General features: G+C 42.6%; 1 protein-coding gene across 1 annotated transcript in view; it reads left to right on the top strand.

Moving 5' to 3' along the window:
• The first annotated feature begins 3,905 nt into the window (after positions 1 to 3,905).
• MRPS6 (mitochondrial ribosomal protein S6) overlaps positions 3,906 to 26,061 on the top strand; it is a 67,099-nt gene continuing 44,943 nt past the window's right edge. Inside the window, exons 1-2 of the mRNA XM_052644526.1 lie at positions 3,906 to 4,022; positions 4,693 to 4,911. Of these exons, the coding sequence (XP_052500486.1) occupies positions 3,906 to 4,022; positions 4,693 to 4,911 (336 nt within the window). The remainder of the gene's footprint in view (positions 4,023 to 4,692; positions 4,912 to 26,061) is intronic.

The raw sequence follows: 26,061 nt of genomic DNA, 5'->3' as shown, positions 1-26,061 counted from the left end.
TGAATGGTCTAGCGGTTTTCGCTACTTTCTTCAATTTAAGTCTGAATTTGGTAGTAAGGAGTTGATGATCTGAGCCACAGTCAGCTCCTGGTCTTGTTTTTGTTGCCTGTATAGAGCTTCTCCATCTTTGGCTGCAAAGAATATGATCAATCTGATTTCGGTGTTGACCATCTGGTGATGTCCATGTATGGAGTCTTCTCTTGTGTTGTTGGAAGAGGGTGTTTGCTATGACCAGTGCATTTTCTTGGCAAAACTCTATTAGTCTTTGCCCTGCTTCATTCCGTATTCCAAGGTCAAATTTGCCTGTTACTCCAGGTGTTTCTAGAGTTCCTACTTTTGCATTCCAGTCCCCTATAATGAAAGGTATAAGACAAGTCAAGTGGACATGCAGTTTTTCCAGCACAATATACTGAAGAAATTATCCTTTTCCCATTATGTATTCCTGGATCCCTGTTGAAGGTCATTGGTTAACCTTATACTTGTGAGTTTATTTCTGGTCACACTATTCTGTTCTACTGGTATATATGTCTGTTTTTATGCTAGTACTATTTTGCTTACTATAACTTTGTAATACAGTTTGAAATCAGGAAGTACAATGCCTCCAGGTTTGTTCTTCTTGCTCAAAATTGCTTTGGCTTTTCAGGTTTTTTTTGGTTTTGTTTTTTAAATTCCATATGAACTTTAGGATTGTTTTTCCAAAATTCTCTAAAATTATTATTGAGATTTTGATAAAAATTGCATTGAATCTGTAGATTGCTTTGGGTAGTACCAGCATCTTAACAATATTAATTCTTCCAACTCATGAACATGGATCTCTTTCCATTTATTTGTGTCTGCTTTAATTTCTCTCATTAGTGTTCTGTACTTTTCAGTACATTGACATTTCACCTTTTTGGTTAAGCTTATTTCTAAGTATCAGAGCAATTTTTAAAATTAATAAATGAATACTGCAGAAACGTTTTATCACTCTAAATGACTCTCTGTGTGTGTGTATTAGTCGCTTCGTTGTGTCTGACTCTTTGCTACTCCATGGACTGTAGCCCACCAGGTGCCCCTGTCCATGGGATTTCCCAGGCAAGAATACTGGAGTGGGCAGCTATCCCCTTCTCCAGGGCATCTTTCCAACTCAAGGACTGAACCTGGATTCCTTGCACTGCAGGCAAATTCTTCACCATCTGAGCTACTACGGGAAGCCCACTAAATGTCTACAAATAGTACAAAATTCAAAAAAATCTTTTTTGGTGAATTAACACAGCTATCATAGGAAGATACTCAATTTGCAGCAGCATTCTCTATGATTTTATTATTTTTTTAAAATGAACCCACCAGTATTCTGCTACTGTGCTTAAAATTTTTTTTGAAGGGTTGTAATCAAGGCAATGGTTTTTCCAGTGGTCATGTATGGATGTGACAGTAGGACTGTAAAGAAAGCTGAGTGCCGAAGAATTGATGCTTTTGAACTGTGGTGTTGGAGAAGGTTCTTGAGAGTCCCTTGGACTGCAAGGAGATCCAACCAGTCCATTCTAAAGGAGATCAGTCCTGGGATTTCTTTGGAAGGAATGATGCTGAAGCTCAAATTCCAGTACTTTGGCCACCTCATGCGAAGAGTTGACTCATTGGAAAAGACTCTGATGCTGGGAGGGATTGGGGGCAGGAGGAGAAGGGGACGACAGAGGCTGAGACGGCTTGATGGCATCACTAACTCGATGGACGTGTGAGTCTGAGTGAACTCCAGGAGTTGGTGATGGACAGGGAGGCCTGGGGTGATGCAATTCATGGGGTCACAAAGAATCGGACACGACTGAGCGACTGAACTGAACTGAACTGAAAATGTATTAATGGGGACTTTCCCAGTGGCTCAGCAGTAAAAGAATATGCCTGCAACGCAGGAGACACAGTAGTCTCAGGTTCGATCCCTGTGTGGGGAAGATCCCCTGGAGGAGGATATGACAACCCAACTTTCTTGCCTGGACAATCCCATGGATAGATGAGCCTGGCGGTCTACAGTCTATGAGGTTGCAAAGAGTCAGACACAGCAAAGCGACTGAGCACACAGCAGAAAATTTACTAACAACCAAAAAAGAAGGAACAGTAAACAGCTACTGAATGTATTATTTACATGTTTCAACTGCAGTAAGCATGTTTTAATCAACGTTTCAAGTAATTAAAGGAGTACAACTCCTTTTTCTCCTTTTCAAAAGAAACCAATGAGCCCTCAGGCAGTCACCAGATTGGGAGAGTTGGGGGTGCCGACTGTTGAAATATTATTCAATCAGGCTAATTTCCTTATGCTACTTTTCAGGTTAGAGGGAGGAGGAAGGGAGGAAACCAGATTCTCAAGCAACCCTGGGCATTATGGGAAATTTCCCTAGAGGAAATCTCCTCTAGCGACTCTAGAGGAGATGCTAAAAGTTGAAGTCAGCTCATGGTATTGCCCTGGTCTTTGGCTTGGCATATTCCTTTGGGGATCCACATTTTCTCATTTAAACTGGGACATGCGGTTGTTATCAGGAGGAACAGCTGAGGTAGGTACCATCCTGGGAAATCTACCTGACTCACTTCTGAAGGTTCAGAAATTTCTTACTTCCTTCTTTTTATATATTTACACTATCCTACTCTCTTTAACCAAAGGCGAAATTACACTAACCAGGTAATTTGTACTACTGCCTCCACGGTTTCTCTTTGAAAGGACAAGGTGATGGAGAGGTCAAAGAAAATGTCAAAATCCAGGTATCACAGAAGCGGTTGTATTCAAACCATGCTTATCTTTAGTGGTGGATGGGAGGTTGGGGATAAGAACCAATAAGATGTCTGGATAAGGCGGTAAATGGAATCTCAATTTTGGTTTACACAGAGTACCTAGTAGACCTACTGCAAAACTGCAGGAGCTCAGCCTCCATATAGTTTGGCTCCAAACTCGGCCCCTGTTCCTATCAGACCTGGGGCTGGTCTTGCGTGCCCGTTTCTAAATCCCTAAGGCGGGGTTACCATAATAGTTCTTGCCTCATAGAGCTAGAGCTGTTAGGAGACTGACAAAGTGAAAGTGAAGTCGCTCAATCGTGCCCGACTCTGCGACCCCATGGATAGTAGCCTGCACCAATAACACACATATAAAAGCCGCATTGTGGTGCCTGGCGCATAGTAAGTGCTCAGTAAGCTTTCCCTATTATTAAAGCACTGAAATGTTGACAAACATCTTGCCTACAGACCCTTTTAATGGGGCAAGCATGGGCAGGGGCGACAGTTGCAGGGGTATCAGGAGCACAGCTTGAGAAAGATGCACTGAGTCCAACTCCTGCCTCAGTTGGTAAAGAATTCGCCCGCAATGCAGGAATCCACCTGTGATGCAGGAGACCCCCGGTTCCCTTCCTGGTTCTATTTCTGGGTCTGGAAATGGCAACCCACTCCAGTATTCTTGCCTGGAAAATCCCACGGACAGAGGAGCCTGGCAGGCTACAGCCTATGCGGTCACAAGAGTTGGACACGACTTAGCGACTAAACCGCCACCACCACCACGTGCCAGGGCGAGCACAGCCAAGGCTCTTGGGCAGTGAGCTGTGTGCATGTTTGGGGGCGGGGGGGGTGGCACTGCGTCCAGGGCACGTACGATCCCAGACGGTTACTAAATGGCCGTCCAAGCTTTCAGCTTGAGTTCTGTAAGTGAACGCCCAGTAAACATTGAAAAGAGTATCGGTTTGAGCCGGAGTATTAGCCTGTCCTTAGCAACAACACGTGGGTCAGGCTATGCGCACACAACAACAAATGCCAGTGTGTGCCAGGCATCGTTCTCAGCGGTTTATGAGCATCAAGTCACTCGCAGGTTATCACGGCCCCTAGAAAGTAGGTGCCCTTCACAGCCCCCTTTTATCCAGGAGCCGGCCCCAAGGTCAGGCAGCCCGCGAGGGATGGGGCGAATAGGGAAGCCCTCCAGCCACTACCGGCTCCGGGCGCCCACTTTCCCCGGCGAAGGGGTCCCGGGAAGCCGCCCCTGGGCAGCCACGCTGGAAAAGCAGATCTTGAAGGCAAGGGCGCTTAGGGCAGCCCACCCAGGTAGCTCCCCCTGCGGAGTAGGGGGTGGTGGTGTGTGTGTGGGGGGCGCAGATCCAAGCCGCAGAACGTTCCAGAGTCTGGGTGAGCGGCCGGGGGTGGGGCGGGGGTGCGGGGAAAGAGAACCCCGTGTCCCACAGACATTCCCGCGCGGAGAAGCGTGGCCGTGGACCAGGCCCCTCGCGCCCCGGAATAGGGACGCACGCGCGCACGGACCGCACCTCACCGCACCGCACCGCACCGCACCGCACCGCACCGCAGCGCACGCGCACAAGGGGGGGGCAAGCTCGCCCGCCGCCCAGGACGAGATGGGAGGCCTGGAAAGTTCCAGCTGGTTCGAGAAGCATACGTAGCCAGCGCGGCAGCAGCAGGGTCGGGGGGGTGGCGATCGGTGGCTGCTGGCGGCTTCCGGCCGGAGAGACCCCGCGGCGCGTCTCCGCTCAGTCGCGCGGGCCCTGCCCGGGAACTGGGGGCTGGGGTGGGGCGGGAGAGGGGCGCGGGAGGGTCCCCGGTGGGGGCCGCGCGCCGCTGAGAGCCGGGCTTTTCGATGGGGGCGCGGCGCGGCCGCCTTAAGGCGGGGGCGTGGCCTGGCGCCCGTGTGGGGGGTGTGGCCCGCCGAGGGGGCGTGGCAGCCCGTCTGCGCAGCTGCCAGCGCCTTTAAGCCCGGGCTCGCGCGGCCGGAGCGTGCTGTCGCCGCCCGGGAGCCTTCCGGCCCAGTCGGTCAAGCCCGTCAGCTTCTCCGCGCGGGTCAGCCCACCCCCGCCCTCCGGTGTCCCGGGAGCCGGCTCGGTGCGGAAGCCACGCGCCGTCCATTCGGGCATGCCCCGCTACGAGCTGGCTTTGATCCTGAAAGCCATGCAGCGGGTAAGTGACCTTCCCATCGCCTCCCCCACCACCTCATCTCTCCTCAGAGCCCGCCTTCCCCGCTAGGCCGCCGCCGCCGCCCCTTCCCTCAGTCCCCGCGCGGCCGGAGGTTGAGGGGGGAGGCGGGGGGACCGGGGCGGCGGGCGTTCTTGCTTGAGGGGGCGCTTGTGGAGGGGGGGAGGCCCCCGCCGGCCCGGCGAGGCCGCGTGCGCGCGGGAGGCGGGGGTGTGCCGGCGCGGGAGGGTGTGTGCCTCGCACGCGGCCTCGCCGGGCGGGCGGGCGGGCGGGCGACGGGAGGTGGGGGGACGGGCCGGCCCTCGGGATCCCAGTGAGAAGGTCCGCGGGGAGGACACGCGCCAGCGCGGGCCCGGAGCCCGGGGCCCCCGCGCGCCCGCCGTCGCGAAGCTGCCTCGTCGCCGGCCCCGCTCCGCCGCCTCAGACTGCCTCCGCCGCCCGCCCGCCCGCCCGCCTTCCACTGTAGCGCCCGCCGGCAGCCCCAGAACCGTCCGTGCTCAATAAAACCTTCTCCAAAGCGTGTGTGCGTGTGTGTGTGTGTGTGTGTGTGCGCGCGCGCGCGCGCGTGCGCGCGCGGTTGTGTCTGGACTACGGTCGCGTAGAACCGGCTCTCACGTTAAAAAAAAAAAATTCTTTGACTTTCTCTTTTTCTGACTTCAGCGGCAGTCCTACTCCGGGTGCCCTTAGCCCAGTTTTCATTCATCCAAGTTGTGGCCTTATTTTTTTTATTTTTTGTTTTTGCGCCTTCCGGAAGAAACTTGTCTTCCCCCCCCTTCCCCCCGCCCTGCTTTTGATTGCTCTTGAGGTAGGGGATTTCAGATTTGGAGGGATGCTAAGCGATCCTGCAAGCCCGTTCCACTCCAGGGAATGGTGTGGCCAAGGACAGGGACCTCGCAGCCCGGAGCCGCTCTTCGTTCTCTGTTCTGGGTCAGGTGCTCCTCAAGCCGTCGCCGAAACCCCCATTCTTCTGTGAATTTGGTAACGTAGCGTGTGGTGTATGCTTTTTTTTTTTTCCCCTCCCCCCCCCCTTCCCTTCCAGGTATAGATAACGACAACAACAACAAAATATTGATGTTTGGACTTAGAGAACATAGCTAGCTTCTTAACAGCGCCAGAGACTTGGGCCCATTTTATATTTCGGGTCAGTTTTGAAAACGACCTGTTAGAAAGTTAGGTGGTACATAAATTTGGGGCTATTGGAAAACTACCAATCCCAGAGCATTAGGAAATTTTTACGTTCTTTGCACACTGTGAGCTGGGAAGGCACCAGTGTCTCTGGATCAGGTCTGGAGAGACTGGTCAGGCATGCTGTTGTGGCCTCAAGCTTGTTCTTCCTGAATTTGGGAGACGATAAGGTTGCATTGTTTAGCCTCTGAAGTATTACCGCTTTCTTGGCCCACTTCGCTCTAAAATGTAGTGCTTAAGAGAATAGGAACAATGAAAAAAAATCTTCCTTTTAACTTACCCCTTTTAGGAGGTATCAGAACCTAGGAAATGTATTGAAATTTCTTTTGTTTCACCTTGTTTTAGGGAGAAAGCAAGTATCATGAGTCAATGTGTATAGTGTTTGTTTGTTCTATAAACCTTTGAAATGAAAATTCAGAACTCTTCTTTGTCTTTAGCATAGCTGCCGAGTACTGTACATTTGTTCACAGAGCTTCTAGTATGTTAAATGTACTTATTGTATACTTTTTTTTTGTATCCTGTAACAACCACTATTCAATCATCTGTGGTGTGGAGCACACATATTTTTATTCCAGATAAGCTACATAGTGCAGTTTAAAATAATAATTCAATTAACCTTTCTTGAAATCCTGGCAAGTGTGTGTGTGTGTGTGGGGGGGTGTTCTGCAGATAATCAAGGTGAACTCCTGCCTGGAGGCGTAGGCCTCCACGGCTGCAGATAAGGACATTGTAACGATGATGATGAAGTTGTGTTGAAGAGATCCTTGACCTAAATAAAGTAAGATTAAACGATTAAAAAAAAAAAGCCTCTCTTTTTTGTATTCATAAAACTTGCTTTTGAGTAGGTTGTCAATTTGAGTAACACAAAACTTCCTGTCTTCCAAGTTCTGCTTGCTTTCAATTTGGGAAAATTGAGTTCTAAAATAAGATCAATACTTTGGGGGAAATAAATGAAAAATGATATGATGAGCTTTGACAGGCTTCAGGGAAACCTTTCTGACATGCAGCAGTTTTGTGGTTCTGCTATAGGTAGTGTATATAACTCCAATTTTAAGTAGCATGTCTTTTATATTTTTAGATTCTGAAATGTGTATGTCTCTTACGGTGTACCTTTTTGATGACTTAATTTCCACCTCCCTCAAGTCATTTATGTATTTTGGAATGGAGGGAATACTCTAGGTAATTCTTAGATGTGGATGTTGAGACTAATTTTTGCAGTCTTTTCATGGATTCCCAGAGAGATTTTTCTGATTCTTTTGGGGGGTGGGGATATTCTATAGGCCTGAAGAGTGTTTGAGCCTGGTGGGCTACAGTCCATGCGATTGCAAAAGAGCTGGACCTGACTTAGTGACTAAACCACCCCCGTAGGCCTGAAGAGCATTCCTCCTCTCTTTAGGGTGTATTACTTTTCCTTCTCCAACTCTTGCATTTCCTTTGACTCCCTAGCTCAGAGTCCTTAAAATTGAGCATAGAAGAGGTGTTGAATTTAAGAGGCAGATACTGTGTTGAGGCTTTCATAGCATTTCTTGTGTTGGAGCCCCACTGCATTGTAGCAGTCTCTATACGAGTCCCTATTGGAAGATTTCAGGGTGTAATACGTAGAATGAATCCTTATTGAACTAGTCACTTAGACGTTTTCTCTGTTTGCAGTTGAGAGTCAGTGTGAGTCTGCTTTTTTTGCACTTGGAAGTCTGTGCACTTAGGAATGCAGATGCCAGACCTCCCAAGAAGAAATTTATTTGCAGGTACCATTTAGCTTGAGTTTTATTAAACACGTATATATAAAGTTGTCTTATTTCCATAATCTGGTGTGAAAAGTAGATAACTTTAATTCTGAAAATTGATGCAGTAAAGTCATGGATGTGGTGAAGTTAGACTTTTAAAGGTCATGATTAAAGCCATTTGAGAAGGTGGATGCTTAGACCAGTATTAGACCATTATGTAGAAGGGTCTCCAGAATAAAAAGGTTTTGAGAAGCTTGTCATAGATTAGCATTGTGAGAGTTATATTCACTTCTTGCAAACACAGTATTCAAGGCTGTAGTGTGGAAGGACACAGCTGCAGAGGAAAGACCCCACACTGCAAGCAGTCTCAGTCCAGCCTCTGGAAGACATTTTCCAACAAATGAAAAATTAACAAAGTACCTGTGAGATGATGAGTTTTCTCCACGTTCCCGCTGACCTCTTACTGTGGGAAGTTTAGGTAGGTAGAGGAGATGAGAGGTCATCACTTTGGTGGGTGAGATATGACTCTGATTTCTGAGGTCCCTTCTCTTTGAGAGTTTGAGAAATGGGTTATGTCTGTTGAGTTCAGTTTGAAATTTGATATAAAAGATTGGCACTTCATTTAAGCTAGGTAAAAGAATGAATCAACAGTTTTTTAACTTTAAAGCCATGTACTGTGTTGAAAAACTGAACTTTGTAGAAAAATTTGTACATTTGGGATAGGCTCAGGAAGAGGAATTTTGAGGTTAGAAAGAGATCTATGCAGAACATTTATATTTTTTGGTTACTTAGTTTAGGAACACTTAACATGTGTTATCATGTTTGCCCAAAGGATGATAACCAGTTGGAATATTTAGAGTTGTAAAATCCCGGAGAAAATATTTTTTCCTGAACTCTTCTCATTGCTACTCAGGAATTTTTCCACAAAGAATTAAAGGTTAATGGTTTAAACAATAATTAGTTCTAATTTTTAGTTTAATTCTAAGTAAATACAGGTGTGTACAATAAAATAGCATTTATATATCCTCTTGTATATTTTTTCAAATAGAAGTAAAAGCAGATGGCTACTTTGAAAATCTTTCATTAAAACAGATTTCACAGGTTTATGTTCAGTATCTTTCATATTTAATTTCATTGAAAGTCAGATTATATTTAAAATTTTAAGGTAGCCTATTGAAATAGTTCTTTGCAAGTAAAGAGTTTTATGATGTGCTGAGTTTATGACTTGGGTTTTATACATTTAGAAATAGAAGTATAGTTATATTCTAGTTTCTATAATTGTACAAAGCAATAGGTTTTCTGATAATGCAGGAAAGAGTTTGTCATATTTTTCTTCAGTCAAGCTTTTTTGATTAGAAGACCTGGCAAAAGTGTATTCTAGAGTTGTATCCCAAGTTTAGCGTCTTGTGAAAGTAGTTTCCGCAAACTGTTAGCATTTTAGATACATTCTGGAGGCGTAGGGTCTAACCAGGAACTCAGTATGAGACTGGCCACCCGTAGGTCATTGTAGCTTGGCTTGCTTGGCAATATTTGATAACTAGGAACTAGTGGTACTTTTGCTGTCAGGTGGTGGCAGACAAGTTCAAATGGAAACATCCTTGTTCTAGTTGTCAGATGACTGTTTTTTGTTTTTTTTTTCCTCCCTCCTCACCAGCATGCCCATAACAGCTTAGCTTGTACCTTTATCTTCAGTAACCACCCTTTGTGCTTTGTCTACTTGCAATCAGATCACTTAAAACAGTTACCCAGTAAGGAAAGAACTGAGCCTTGTGGGCAAGCAGTGTCGTACTTTGACTTGGTACTAAAGTTTTCTTGGGTTTCCAGTTAATTGCTGCAGCAAGCGATTGAAGAAGGAATGCTGTCTCTGCCCCTGAGCTACAGCTAAGGTACAAGGAGTGGCTGGGGGCTGAGGAAGCCTTCCTTACCAGACATGGTTTGTATGTGTGAAGACTGCTGGTCATAAGTTGAGTTTCTGCACTAAACTTTTCTTCTTTTTCTTTGTGATTCGCACATTCAATGCAGATGTTTATTGCCTTTCAAAATCTAGATGTTTTCACAATGCAGACTACCATTGAAGCTTCTCAACCTTTAGATTATAAAATCACTCCAGGGAAAACTTTAAGTTTGAAAGCAATGAAGAAATTCTAGAGTAATGTTTTTCATCTAGTACCTTCACTGTATTTGTAGTACAGGTAGGATTTATCTGTTCATCATGAGGAATGCATCTGTTCAGTGGAAGGCAATTCTTAACCAACAGGGACTATTTGCCAACACATGTAGTTAATCTTTCTCAGGGGAATCAAATTGAAGGAAGTAGTCAGATTTAAAGAAGTCATTAACATTTAATGACTATCTGGTAAGTTACTAATTTATCTGAAGGAAAAACTACCATCAGAAGTTTGGAAAAAGACAGTTAATCCAGTCCTAATATCCTTGTTGTGCTCCAAATAGCAGTTGGCAAACTGTATGGCTCACAGGCCAAATCTGACCTGTTGCCTGCATTTGTGTGGCCTGTAGGATTAACGAAGGATTTTACATTTTTAAGTAGTTGGGAAAAAATTAAAAGTTTTTATGGAAGTTATATGAAATTCAAATATCAGAGTCCATAAATACAGGTGTGTTGGAACATAACCCTATTCATTTGTTTATATTTATTATCTGGTCCTTTACAACAACAACAACAAAGCTTGCTGACCCCTGATTTAGAGGAAACAGACATGATTTCCTAGGTTGACCATTTGTCTTAACTTCTTACGGTGCTATATCCTGGGATTTCTGCTTTGATCCCTTCCTTTCCCTCCTCTTTCTATACTGTACCTTTGCCTTCGTATGGTTTGACCTTCATATGGTTTGCTTTTCTTTGGTAACAAGCCAAGAACTCTGGCATTTGGTGCTTTTCTGTGCTGGTATATTCCCATGGCGCTGCTAACTCAGTTTGGTTCAAACTTAATGAGTCACCTACCCCCAAACTTGCCTGAGTTGTTTCTGTTTGTGGCTCCTGTTTTCTGTCACATGGGGCTAAACCAATCCAACTCTTTGTTCCTGCAGTCTCATTCCCATATAGTCTCTTCTCTGCCCTAGCTGAGCTACTTAGGTTTCTTGCTTGGGTTCTTGCAGTTTCTTAGATGATCTCTAACATACTGCTGAGGGGAGGGTAATCCATGCCTATAAATATGCTTTCTGGGGTGCAGAGATACAAGTTCTTGAAATACTTTGAAAGAGTTAAATTGGGATGCATTTTTAGAGAAATAATACAAACCATTGTTACAGAGCATTGTGGTGATGCCTTTTTGATTACTTCATCACCTTCCCATATCAGTTGACTGTGTCAACACCATTGCCAAATTACAGCACGTTCAGAAATGTGCTCTTTCTCAGAGATATTCGGAATGAAGTCTGGCATCCAAGGCCACCTGTGATACGACTCTAGTCTTTTATTTTAACCTTATCCTTTAGTTTCTTTCATTCTCCATTTTTGTACAGTACTGAGTAAAGAAAATTGCTGTATATCCCTGTAAATATCATTCCCTTTAATTTCCTTTGGTGCCTATGTGACACTGCTTTTCTTGGAATGATCATCTCCAAGAAAACGTACCTCAAGTTCATTTTGACTCAGTTGGTGTATGAAACAAATACTGTGGACCTGCACTGTTATGAATTGTAATCTTTCCTTTGAATTTGCATGGTGTTTCTCTGTGTCTTATCCTGTGGACAGCTTTCTTGTTAGTGTTACAGTTTATTGGTGAATGTTTCACATCCCCTTTGGTAGGTTACATGTGCTTGAGGGACAGGTCTGTTTCACGTCTGCTCTGCTTTACCCACAAGGTTGATGCTTACTGAGCTGCCTTGGGGCTTCCTGTTCCCATGAGTCTAAAGCAGTTCTTGACTATGAGACAGCATGCTGACCTCTGGTGCTAGTAAGTTGCTTTCGGATCAGTGCACGTTGCACTGAGGGAGTTGTATGCTTACCAGAAGTTGTATTGGTTTCCACAACTATTTCATGGCAGGTAATCTTGCTCTTATAATAATTTAAATATGTAAACTGATGAAATGAGTACAAACTTTTTTTTTCCCTCTCCTGAAAACCAAGTTGGATTCTTTGGAAAAACAAGCTGAAGGTGAGTCCCTAAAATAATGGCTGTAGAATCAGATGTAGCTGTCATAAAGTGGTGGAGAGAAGATAACAATAGTCCAGGATGATTCTGTATGTAGACTGTGTTACAAGGACTCCTTAAAGCTTTGCACTTTGGTGAAACTGGAATGGAGATGGTAGATGATGGATTTATAGATAACGGTTTAGATCAAGCAGAAGGAACTTCAGCAAGGAGCTCTACGTCATCAGTCCCATTCTCTCAAGGGCTTGACTTCATACTAAGATTGGGAAATACACTTATGTATTAAATGTAGGTAAAATGTTTAAGGTATGTATGATTTTTTTTTTTAAATTTCCTCTTGCAGCTTTAATCCCTTTTTTACTTAATACTTTTGTGTATGATTGTTTTGGATACAGATGCTTCCGCTTCAGTCAGTGCTCCAGTTTTTGTTTTCTCAATAAATAGAAGAGCAAAAGATCCGAAATGAAGGTCCTGGTTGTGTTATGTTGGAATAAACAAAGAACTGACAGTGGGGCAGCAGAAAGAGCTTTAGACAATGAACCTGGATTTGGTTCCTGGCACCTGCCTATAAGGAATCGTAACCCTCTTGGATCCTCATTTCTGTCTGTGAAATGGGAGTGATCTGTCAGTTGGAGGGTCTTTGAAGATAAGTTGGTAACATAACCTTGGAGGCAGTAGGTGTTCAGTATGTCATTAAGGTACCTTTGTGCTCTCAGGCAAGGTATTAAACTTTATTGTAATTTTCCATTATTCCCACTTTATTAATGAAGAGACTCCAGAAGATAAATTTTGTGTAAGCTACCAGAATCCAAGACTTGAGTCAAACCTGACATATAGCACTTGCTCAAAAGTTTTTGAATTGAACATGAAAGTTTTAGAAGTGAACATGAGCCATGCTTCCTAATAGCTTGCATGCTAATTAAGTAAGGTTGAGCTTTTGCATCCGTGAAATGTAGACTGTATGTGAGGCGTCCGGTGAATGAACTCCACTGCATGGAACAGCCTCTCTGTCAGACAGATGTGCAGTGTTGATTCAGCAGCTGCCAGCCTTTGCCAGGCTGAGTGCGCTGGGATTCCTCATCAAGAACTAAACTATTTGAAGCTGGACGTTGTTTCATCTCTGTCTCTCATCTGACCTTGCATAACTAGAACTTAGTTAGACTTAGGTGTATTTTAAGTGAGGAAAAGGTTGGAGAAAGCAAAGAAAATCTAAAGAGAAGAATTACTTTAGATAGGCTCGTAAGTCTCAAAATGATTTGAGGCAGGTGAGGGGAAAGCTTAGTATCTTAATCTTCAAGTAAATTTTGATTGCTGTTTGCTGAATTGCTGCTGAAACTTCAGGGATGACCCTGTTTCAGTAAAATCGACACATGGAGCTGGTGGATCATAGCCTAATCGATTTCTGTTGCCATGTGATACCTTAAGTTAGTATTTTTCTTTTCATTTATTTTTTTTCTAACTTTTAATTTTTGATGGAGCAATGTATCATAAGACTACATCTTTCCATTTAATAGTTGATTTTTTAAAGAGTTTTTTTTTCCATTCCTATTGGTACAGATTTTATAAAGGAATTAAAACAATATTTTGCATTATAGTATATGTTGCTGGAATGTATATATGTCATTAACATGATTGAATTTTAAATAATTATCTTGTAAGCCAGAGGTACCTATGATCCAAATCGTCAAGACCATTTACAAGAGAATGCACATTTTATTTTGATGTATATTTAACTATCAGCCTCTTAAGCCCAACTTTGTTTCAGACTTAATTTGTGACTTTTTTTGTACTGGATTATTTTATTCTGAAGCTCCATAATGAGATACTAGATGATACAGAATATCGAGCACTTATGAAGCAGATTTGAGAAATGTGTGTGAGTGTATAATAGTGGATGAAGAGAGAAGAATGTGACTAAGATTGAATAGTAATGCTGGTAATTTAAAAATCATTTTCATTGTGTTTGGAGATGGCAGTGTGAAGTAAATATGTCCATGAGTCAATGAAAAAAAACTGTTAACAAAGTTGTCTGAGAAATAGAAAGGTTATGTGTTGAATTCTCTTGACTTCGGTATGTTAAAACTGGTAAGTATGAATTAGGCTTAGATTATTTTGTTGGAGTTTGTAATGTTGTAATTCAAAGACTGAAAGGGGTTAGTGGGCCTGTGGCAAAATGGTGGAGCTGCTACAGGGGTGTGTGCACGCATGCACGTGTGTGTGCATGCTTGCTCATGCTGGTGGTGCTGATGCCTACCACCACTGTGTATTATTGCCATGGGGAGTGCGGGCCTGGTTGTGCCAGCTTGTCTTTTTCTATCCTGTTCTTAGCCACAACTCCATTTACAGGAAGTTGATTTTTGGGGGTTACTTTTTGTCTTTGTTACATTTTTAGATGTTTGCACCATGGTATTGAAGCACCATGGATCTAAGGAAATGTGTCTGTTGGTCAGGTTTGGCTAACATCTTATAATTTCTGATTTAGATAATGGGTTTTAGATGTTCTTTAAAGACATCCTTAATTGCCTTTGGACCTCTTTCAGGATTTAGGCTACAGAAATTGCCGCTCACATTGACAGAACCCATCTAGTTAATTGACCATTGATTTAAAATAGGACTAATAGTAAATGGCAAACACATCCAGGTCTTTAAAAGGAGGATCAGTTTATTTGGACTAGTGGATTATGTATGCCCATTTCGGCCAAGCGTACAGACTTCAGAGTCACACAAAGACTGAGGTATGACTTAGTGTGAACTGTCAGAAATTGGTATTCATAGTCCACTTTGTCTTTAGACAGCTGGGTGATTGCTTATTTTAAGGATGCTTTAGTACAGTTTGGTTTACAACTGCTGTACTGAAGTCCTACAGGTTTGAAATAATGCTACTTGAAAGAGTCTGCTTTATCTAGAAGATGACATTTTTCCTCAGGGTATGTCTGTGAAATTCACGTTAGCTTATATGACACATGACCCTTGGAATATAGTATCACTATGAAAAAAAATTAGGTGTTTCCTCTAGTCAGAGTGTAGATCAGGGGATGATGTGACGTTACAATGTTTGGCCAGTCTTCATGTTTCCATAGAACGGAAGCCAAGTCGTTACCCTGACTGACTTTCCCTCTGTGTCTTTGTAGCTTCCCCACTCCCACTCCAGGTACTCTACAGCAGGTTGCAAATAAACTCGGGTCCAGTTGGTTCTTCCCTACCTTTCAAGTCCAGGGTCCAATTGACTTGTTCCCACTCATCTCCCTCATCATTTTTATTGCGATTACAGTGCCCTAGTTAAGGGAATCCCTACCCACTTTGGGAACATTTCAGTAGAGATTGACATGGATGAGAGCTTAAAAATGGAATCGCAGGTGAAAGCAGAGGCTTCTTAAAACCTCCATCTGAAGCACTCAATGCTCATAAAGTGGCATTTGCCCGTTTCTGCCCTAGCATCAAGAATTCCTGGTTTTGAATTCCCTGGCGATCCAGTTGTTAGGACTCCGAGCTATCACTGCCGAGTGTGCGGGTTTTATGCCTGGCCAGGGAATGAAGATCCTACAAGCCCAATGGTGCTGCCAAAAAAATAAAAAATTCCTGGTTTTGTCTTTGTTTAGACTTCGATGTTTAAAATGTCTCCTTGGCCATTAAAATGCTTTGATTTTGTCAGGTGTAGAAACCTGAGGGCAGCTATAACAGCCAGATTGCTATGAGCCTGGTGGGCTGCCGTCTATGGGGTCGCACAGAGTTGGAAACGGAAGCGACTTAGCAGCAGCAGCAGCAGTTTAGTACGAGAACACCTTGGCTGTGTGGTGGTCAACTAAGTTTGGAGGTAGGATCTTTGTCAGGCATATATTACAGGGAAGGTGCACTTAAGCGTGGATTTAAAAAAGTTGGCTTCGACCAAGGTAAATACATGGCCCAGTAGTAGGTGGTTCGATTCGCATCCTTTCGTGCCGGTATACTGTTTGTTTTCTGTTTTGTTGGCAGTGACATGAGAGTGCAGTTTTGTGACATTGACTCGAGTAGCCTCGTTGGTTTCAGGAATGCCGTTCTTATGAGGCGTTCTCTGAGGACCAGGAGTTTGTGCAAGTCCAGTTTAAGAAGATTAAAGTGAAGAAATTCCTCCTAATACCCTTTCCTTTATTAAATATTTTACCTGATTTGGATGAAATAATTGGAAGCTACTTACAATTTCAAAATCTCCTGCCTTCTGACATCCAAGGAAAGCATTTCTGATCTTATTTCTCTGTATTTTACTTGTTCTGTCTTTGAAATGTAAGAGAAAAATCAGCTGGATTTGTAATCTACAAAACCATGCCTCAGTTTTATGTTCACTTATTAGGTTCTGTTCAGGGCATGATCTCGACCATTCCTTCCAAAAACTGTTAATGTGGTCCTGTTGTTTATTTCTTGAAAATCCTGTATTCCCCAAACCTTTGAGAAGATTAGAAGATTTAAAAGTTTTCTAACCAAAAGCATCTGCCTGAGGAATCATCCCAATTTCAGGATCTTCTGTTTTATGACTTGGCCTCCTGGGAGTTAGAATCTGGTTTACCAGGAAGACTCTTGTGTTTACATTTTCTGGCCTCAGTCTCATGGAAAAATGAGAAACTTCTTGGCCTCTCTTCTTCTAGGAACAGTTTTTCTAGGAATGTAAAATTGAAACCAAGTAAGATACGAACGGAAAGCATGAAGGTAAACCACCACAAGTTGACATGGTTGGATGCCCCACATCTATCAAACTTATGGCTTGTAATACCTAATCCTCAGTGGCTGGTTTAAGCAAGGTGTGTGTATTGTGTGTGTGTGTGTGTGTTATATGTGTGTGTATGCGTGTGTATTCTCCATTTTACACACGAAAACACTGAAGCAGAAAGGTACTCGTGACCACACAGCTCAGTAAGGTGCCAAGTTAGGATTCTAAAGGCAGTCTCAAAGCTAGAAGCTAAACTTTTGATCACTGCATCCATTGTAATAGTATTAGAGCTAAAAAGTTGCTTTAGACCAAAGGAAGTGTTTCACATCTATTTTGAGTGCCTACCATGTGTTATCTACCATGTGTTGTAAACTATAGGAAAAAGTTGCAGCTTTCCTGGGGCTTGCATTCTAATGAGGGAGACGGAGGAGTAGGTGCTGTGAAGAGAAACATCAAGATAAAGGGACAAAGTGTGGCGTAAGGTATTTCTGTTCCAGTGCTCAGGCAAGGCTGAGACTTCAGTGGGGGAGCGAGCCTTGGCCACTAGCTGTGGGCAGAAGAGCAGAGATGAGTGCACACGTGTTGGAGTGATTATATTAACATGCATTCAGTCTAGCAGGCTTCTATTCTATAGGTCGTCTCCAAGCCTTTCCCGAGAGAATTGACAGTATATGATGGTTGTTGAATGCTTACTTCTCTCTCACAGGACTTTTACCTAGTAATCTACCTTGATTAGTAATCTGTTTTGATGATGTTGACTTGAAGTACATGTTTTTTTCCGTTTTGTAGAAGTGAGAATTAAGACCTGGGCTCATACACAGAAGTAACTCGTTTAACGAATCTCTGTATTGTACCTATCACCCAGCTTCAACAGTTATCAATGTTTACCACTCTTGCTTTATCTCCACCACCCCTTCCTTTTATTCGTTTATTTTTGCTGGAGTACTTAATATTTTTTCATCTTAAAATTTTACACATTTAGAAGAGTTATAAGAACCATTCAGTTAACACTTGCATGCTTTTCCCCTAGATCACTAGGGATTAAAATTTGCCCTATTGGCTCTTTATCTGTACCATTTGTTGCAGGTATTGTTGACATGCCTTTCTTAGGAGTAAGGACTTTCTAACCATAGCATGACCATTACAATCAGGTTTGACATTACTACAATGCAATTGCAGAATGTTCAGTTTGTGTTCAAGTTTACCTTATTCCAGTGTTAGCCTTTACGTCTTTAATTCAGTATTCAATCAAGGTTCATGCATTTGGTTATGTAGTCTCCTTGGTCTTGAATAGATCTTGAACCATTCTTTGTCATTAAAGACATTGTCACTTTGAAGAGTCCAGGCCCTCTGGCCTGGAGAGTCCCTCGATTTGAATTTGTCTAGTTGCTTTCTCATGATTAGAGATAGGTTAAACGTTGTTGGCAGGAATTTTACACAGGGATATCAAAGTATTATACCAGGAGACAGGTCAGTTTGTCCCACTCTGAGGATGTCACACAATCATTTGGTATGGGTGATATCCACCAGATTGTTCTATTATTAATGTACTTTTCTTCCTTTAGAAATCATTAAGTGGTTTATGGAGTGACAAACTTGAGACTGAATATTCTTTTCTCCAGCAGTCTTCCATTGGATTTAGCATTTATTGATCATTCTGAATCAGTTGGGGTTACGAAGAGTTGGACACAACTGAGCAACTCACACACACACGTGTGTATGTGCATGCAAATACTAAATCAGTTTTTGCTGGAGTCCTTGAAAGCAAATGCAGATATAAAAATTCACCTGTAAATATTTAGTATATATCTAAAAGGTAAGGGCTTAAAAACAAAAACCAGTGCCTTTTTGCCACCTAACTGTAATTCCTTAACATCTGATATCCATATATGGATGTCCTAAATTGTCTTAGATGTGTCACTACAATTGACTTGCTTAAATCTGAATCCCAGCAGAGTCGACAGGTTGTATTTACTTGATGTTTTTGCAAGAATTCTGGGGTATAGCATCATGTCAGGAGGCAGCTGTTGTCAACTTCATCCATCCATTCTGAAGTCCCCGTCAGACGTTTTCACCTGTTAGCATCAACCATAACCATTGCCTCAGGACATTATTTCATTAGGGATTACAGAAGATGATTCCCAGATTGCATCATTTCCTCTGAATTGATTAGCAGATTTTTTTTTTTTCTGAGTTGTATTTATTTCTACTTTTTATGTATATCTTCCTGGGGAATGTTGTGAAAGGATACATTCTTCATCTTTACTTCACAGAGGATGATTCTGGACTTCCTTAGTAATTCTTTTACTGTGTCCTCAAATTTTCTCATCTGTAAATTGGGAGCAGTTATCATGCTTACCTCTTGGGGGATTTTGTGAGGATTAAATGATCTGGGTGCATGTTGTATAAAAGTGGTGCCTGGCACTCGAGTTGGGAAGTGCTAGTTATTAAAGTAAGTTTTTAATGAACCCTTCAAGTGTTAGTGGAGAGGCAGAGATGGGAAAGATTCTTCCTGCGTTGACATCAGCAGGACGCTGGGGCCTGTGTCGAGGGAGCTGAGGGAGGTGCTGCTTGCCCACGCCAGCATGGAAACAGCTGTAACACACGAAGCACATGTCACTGCTCTCGGTGAAGTGGCCGTTGATGGCTGCAGAGGTGAGATCTGGGACACGTTCTGAAGTGGAGTTAGCACAATGAAGGAATGTAGGTAGGTAGATGAGATGGTGACTCCAGACAGATTTCTATTGTGTCATGGCCCATTGAGGTTTTTATCTGAACAAAGGGCAGCATGCTTGCCTAGTCTGATTTACCTTGTCATTCTGTACACTCTCAACCAGTGCTGTTTGAGATTGCAAATCACTTTGCTCAAGGAGAAAATGCTCACCTACTTCTTGGCCTTTTAATCTACCTTCTGTTACTGCTTTAAAACCCAGTTGTTGATGACTGTATAGACTATTGGAAGTTTAACACTCTTGATCAGGTGCTTACTCATTAATATTGGATTCATTTAACAAACATTTGAGCCGTATAGTGTGTAAGATGATGTTCGACACAGACCAGCCACATCTGTGAACCTGAGAGACTAGTCTCTGCTGTCATGGAATTTACATTCTGGTAGTGAGTGGACTGCAAGGTGATCCAACCAGCCCATTCTGAAGGAGATCAGCCCTGGGATTTCTTTGGAAGGAATGATGCTAAAGCTGAAACTCCAGTACTTTGGCCACCTCATGCGAAGAGTTGACTCATTGGAAAAGACTCCGATGCTGGGAGGGATTGGGGGCAGGAGGAGAAGGGGACGACAGAGGATGAGATGGCTGGATGGCATCACGGACTCGATGGACGTGAGTCTGAGTGAACTCCGGGAGTTGGTGATGGACAGGGAGGCCTGGCGTGCTGCGATCCATGGGGTCACAAAGAGTCGGACACGACTGAGCGACTGAACTAAACTGAGTGAGGTGACAGTAAACATAAGGAAGATTTATTAAAGTACGTTAGGAGGTGATGCGTGCTGTGGGGGAAGAAATAAATCAGGATAAGGAGAGATGGAGATGGTTAGGGAAATGGTCAGGGTGCTAGCAGTTGAGATTATTTGTTTTGATTGTGGGTCAACTTTTGAGATAAAGTCAGCAGATTTTGCTGATGGATTGATTGTGTGTGGGTGGAGGGAAAGTGAGCAAGCCTTCAAGTGAAAGTGGCTCAGTCATGTCCGACTCTTTGCAACCCCGTGGTCTTTGCAGTTCATAGGATTCTCCAGGCCAGAATACTGGAGTGGGGAGCCTTTCCCTTCTCCAGGGGATCTCCCCAACCCAGGGATTGAACCTGGATCACCTGCATTGCAGCTGAATTCTTTACCATCTGAGCCACAAGGGAAGCCCAAGCCTTCAAGGATTGCTGTTAATTCTTGACTGGAGCAATAAGAGTAAGGATGGAATTGACAGTCTCTGAGATGAGGAAGAATTCAGTGGAATAGTTTCAGAGTCGATGAGCCAAATTATATATACTCCCTGGGAAAAGGATAGGTGGTTACAAACAGTTCATTCAGTAAGAAAAGTGGTCCGTAGGTTTTACTATGAGAACTCATGTTTATAGATCATAGAGCTGACTCTTTCAATCTAATGTCTTAAAGATGGAAGTTAGCAGAGGAAGGAAGTTAGCAGAAGAAGGATGACTGAGACTCATATAGCCATGGTAACAAGGTCAGGTGTAGAACAGACTTTGAGACTTAATTTTTAAATTCTAACACTGAAAAAGAGAATAGAGGCAAAAGCCTTTGTCTTGGACGAGAAACTGGTTAAACCTTGGTCTTCTAGCTGGATTTTCTGATCTGCACGTTTTTACTTACATAGGAAGCCTGTACCTGGGACTTCTTTTTGTTTTAATCTCTTTATTTTCTTTGTATATATATCCATCACGTATGATCAGACATAGATATTTAAGTTGGACTTTATCCTATGCACTTTTTGCAGTCTCTTCTGTTAGCATTTGTTATTTATACACCTCAGGTGTTTTCTCTGCAAGCTCAAATATTTTAAAACTTTTTGATGATGATGTTGAATGATCTTTTATTAATATTGTTTCTGTTAATAAATTGTTCTTTTTCATTAAAGGTAGTACTGTGTAGTGATTAAGCGAAAGAAGCAGTTTAGACACAGACGGGAGTGCAAATCCAGATGTAAACATGAATAACTGTATCTGGGGGTTAAACTGCCTCACTGGTTTCAGGCTTCTTGTGTGTAATATCGTAATAATTGTACTTCTCTGACAGTTACTGTGAGGATTAAAGTAATGCCGACAGCACTTTAAGCACAGTACCTGCAAGGTGTCAGGACTTAGTGCCAAGTTTTTATTTTTTAATCTCCATTATGTATAACTTACATGATAATCAGTCTTTTTTTTTTTCATAAGCAAACCACGCTGAGCCTCTTGAACTCTTCCCCATTCAAAGTTAACACCAATGTTTAGTCATTGGGATTACATGATATGGTACCATAGGCACTACAACTCTGTTATTTTACGTTTTCATTTCTCTCAAAGAAATAGGTTATTGGAGTTTGCTCCATACACATGTTCTAGTATCATCCAATAAAGGTTGAAACCAGTGGTAGTTTCAAAGTTGCTCCCATACCCAAAAGGCCTTCATTCTCTGAGACTTCTTTAGAAGAACAAACAAAACCAAAAAGACCCATTGTGAGCCACACTTCTGCAGTGGTAGAAGCAAATTAAAATGACTACATCTCAGGGGATTTTTGTATATGGATCAAGTGATACGTTTGGTGGTTTATGAACTTTGCTAGGTGAAGAAGATTTTATTTGAAGAATTCGTTTACTTACTTGGGAAGCTGTACCTCCTAATCCCCTTCCCACCAGTACTTTGCTGAAAGTAGAGCTGTTCTGCTTGGTTGAGGCTGCTGGAGTGGGGCTTTAATCCCTGCTCATTCTGCCTCACCTCCCTCCCCTGTGATGGGACACGGGGACTAGGAACCCTCAGAATATAAACCCTCAGAATAAGCCATTTGAGTTTAATTCAGGGCTTCGAACATTTCTTATATACTTCCAAAAGCTCAGCGAGATTGTAGGCATAGTTGAAATACTTTGCCAAAGAAATTTAAGGGCAGACTCCTTAAAAGTTTTAGGGACTGTTATAGGACTACATCGAAGAAGGCAGTGGCACCCCACTGTAGTACTCTTTCCTGGAAAATCCCATGGGCAGAGGAGCCTGGTAGGCTGCAGTCCATGGGGTCGCAAAGAGTTGGACCCGACTGAGTGACTTCCCTCTCACTTTCATGCACTGGAGAAGGAAATGGCAACCCACTCCAGTGTTCTTGCCTGGAGAATCCCAGGGGCAGGGGAGCCTGGTAGGCTACCGTCTATGGAGTCGCACAGAGTTGGACACGACTGAAGCGACTTAGCAGCAGCAGCAGCAGCATAGGACTACATATAATATCTCCAGCTCCACTTGTAATTTTGAATTGGCTGGAGTTGATCTAAGTTGTATTAGAAGCACTCAACTTTCGTTTTGGTGTCACTGATAAACTGCTCTCATAGCCAAGCTCTACGTTTTTAAGGTAAGCAGGGGTTGGGCAACAGAAGGTCCTGTTACAAGTATTTACATACCAAGCATGAGTAACCTATTCCACTAGTGGAATTGGCTTTATTGGACTTCTAATCAAGATGACAAAAGTGAAAAATATGTTTGGAAAGTAGATTTTTATATTAATTTAGTGAGCTTTTTTTTCTTGACTTTTACTTGAGTGAGTTTTATTTGAATGAAGTGATGCAGATAGGCACTAATAGTTGATGAGGTGGTTGGGAGTCAGTTTAAAATATTTGTGAGAGAACTGCATATTTAATACATTATTTCATCTATTTCTTTTTATCAATAAATAACTTCTAAGATGCTCCTGTGGAGAAGGGAATGGCAACCCACTCCAGTATTCTTGCCTAGAAAATTCCATGGACAGAACAGCCTGGAGGGCTACAGTCTATGGGGTCCTAAAGAGTTGGCCTGGAGGATGAAATGGCACCCCACCCCAGTGTTCCTGCCTGGAGAACCCCATGGACAGAGGAGCCTGGCGGGCCGCAGTCCACGGGGTTGCCAGAGGCGGACACAACTGAGCGCCTGAACATGTGGCAGGCGCAGCAGGAGAAGCTGCTAAGATGCCCGGGGTATCGTTGGCAGTTTACTTTGAAAGAGGCTTACAGCACCACCTCCAGTCTATGCAAGTTGTAGATGGTGAAGTGACATTTACTGAACACCTGTCTGTCTGTTGCACTGGGCAAGGTGACATACGTTCTAGGTGTTACTTACTCTTTATCAAACCGTTGGGTCAGAAAACGCACAAGACTTGGCACGCCTACTTTTGACAGTGCTGGATTCTGCCAGATTGTCCTTTTTGAGCCCAAAGCTAAAAAGATTGTGGTTTGGTCACTTTGAGAGTCATTGTGTTCTACTCCTTGTCAGTCCACAGGCCTCATTGAGTTGATTGTGACTTGGAGCCCTGACCGCTTTAGGAATTGTTTTAGTTGTTCTTTGGTTTCTATGGCAGATGATTTTCTTTCTAGAGTGACCATACATCCTATTCTGGACAGAGTGTCCCAGAATAACTTCCTAGTTTGGAAGATAAATTGTATGGTCTCCCTAGATAATAGAAGAGAGATGTTAGATTTGGTCATTATGTTTTGATATATTATGAAGAAGTTTAATAGCTGATGTTAATTTGGTCTTTCCTATTTGACTCTTTCTAGTTCAAACAGCAAATATTTATGTATGCTTCTCTATCTGGATTAATTCTTCAGTTGTAATTTAGTTCATCCAAGTACATGAAATAGTGCTTTCATGTACCAAGATTGTATTCTAATTTTGTGCAGAACTTCCAATAAAACACTGCTTTCTGAGAAGGAAACCCCCTCCTGTTGGCAGGAGTTTCTCTGTTTCACGACACCCTTGTGTTTGATTGAAATTGGCTAAATTTATTACAGTGGCCATTATAACTAGGGGACTATTTCTTTATACATTCTGTGACTATTACTTACATTATGATTGTTTTCTTAAAAATGCACTACAAAGGACCCAGCTCACATGCTTATCATCACTGTACCTACTTTATTCCTTGTCCTACATTTCTCACTTAAGGGATTTATCTCAACTGTGAACCAGCTTAGTCCTAGAAATACGAAAACATAAATTTAAAGGCATCTTTTAGCAGCTGGAGAAAAAATTTTTCCATGTGGCTTCTCTCTAACAGTAAAGGAACTCTGGATAGTGTTCATTATATTTTTATTGTAGAAATGTTTGGTTTTTAAAAAGAGTGAGAAAAAAATATGCAAAACATACTGTATGTTTTATTTGAGACCATTTTTAGGAATTGCACAGTTCATTTTCTGAAAGGCTGAAGTTCAAGCCTGTGATAATCTCTAAATGACTAGATATGAATTTGGCTGCATTGTATAGGGTCCTAAAGTCTAAAGTCTATGGGGTCCTAAAGTCTAAAGTCCTAAAGTCTAGGGGGTCCTATTTTACATCTTTCTATAAACTGATTTGACCTATTTTTATTTTCCTTTTCCAGTCTTTACTAGGTGCTGATTTCTGGATGTTTTTTGTTTAAATTGGAGAAATCTTAAATCCGTCCACAGACTGTCACAGTGTCCTGTGACATGGGGGCTGCCGGCAGTGGCTTTTGAAGGATCTGAGGAGGCAGAAAGTGTTGAGAACTCAAGCCCTGAGCTAGGGTTTACCTCTTCCTTCCACTCCTGCTCTGGGCAGAAAGAACATCTTTTCTCTAGCTGACCCGCTTGCTGTTCTCGGGAAGTTAGGGGTTAGACCAGCCTAAGCGTTCATCAGGGAGCGGAGTATGGGTTAGATGTCTGACTTGCATCATGTTTGACAACGGGAAACAGTGTGGTCGATTTGCAGTGCTTCCTAGTGATCGGAGAAGGAAGGGCTTATTTTGTGTCTGAGCGCTTTGTTCTTTGAACGAATAAGCTGCTGTAGTGGCCACTACAATGCGTACCCAACTCCACCTTCCCTCCAAACAAAAATAAACACACTGGGTGTTTGTCTCTTCTTGAGGAGATGGCCAGTGACTGCTGTTGAGAAGAGAGGCACTTGAAAGGGCCCTCGGACCAGTGAGCTAGGGTTACCTGTGTGCAGCTGGAAGAGAATGGCGGGGGTATGGCTGGGTGTTGGGCGGCAGTGGGAGCTCTGTTGACGACAGGGAAGACTCTCATAACTGCCAGCTACAGTTTTGTTTGTATTTGAGGACCTAATTCTTACACTGAAACACTAAAGGTGCCGTTTATAGATAATTGCTTATTAGTTATTTGATTAGATTTTGTTTGAAATTTAGGTAATTCTTCCTAAATAATATCCAGTTTTTTTTTTTTTTTAATAACTTGAATGTTTCAGGGTCAGAGACAGTAGTCATAGAAATACTACCAGTTTCAGGATTTGGCAAGAATAAAGTGATACAAGTCCCAGCTTTTAGCGTATTTTTGTTTTTGTTTGTGGCAGTTTTACTCATGCCAGTCATTACTGACACCGCGTTTTAGGACGAAGGATTTTAGTCAGTTTTTTTTTTTAAAGTATAATTGTTCTAGTGTGTTAAGCTTCAAAAAGGCATAGAGAAGGGTTTAAGACATTTCTGTGTGGCACTATTATTAGTTAGACTGAATAACTAATATGGTAGAGCATTTATATTTCAGCTTTTTTTTCTAGCTCCTTAAGCGGTGTGCTGCCAAGTGACTAGTACCGTGGTCTGTTTTGAAAAGAGAGATGGCTTTAGTATCATTTATAGGACTTGATGACTTTGCTACTAATTTTTACAGGAAAATAATCTAGGTTCATCAAAAAGCATCTGCTTTGTCAAGCATATAAAAACATTTCACTCTGAGGTTGCCTTACCTCAAAAGGAGAAATCACTTTAGGAGTTAA

This window comes from Budorcas taxicolor, chromosome 1, assembly GCF_023091745.1.
Source record: "Budorcas taxicolor isolate Tak-1 chromosome 1, Takin1.1, whole genome shotgun sequence".
NCBI classification, from domain to species: Eukaryota; Metazoa; Chordata; class Mammalia; order Artiodactyla; family Bovidae; genus Budorcas; species Budorcas taxicolor.
Note: the sequence above shows the minus strand (reverse complement) of the source record. Positions and strands in the feature narration are given on the sequence as shown.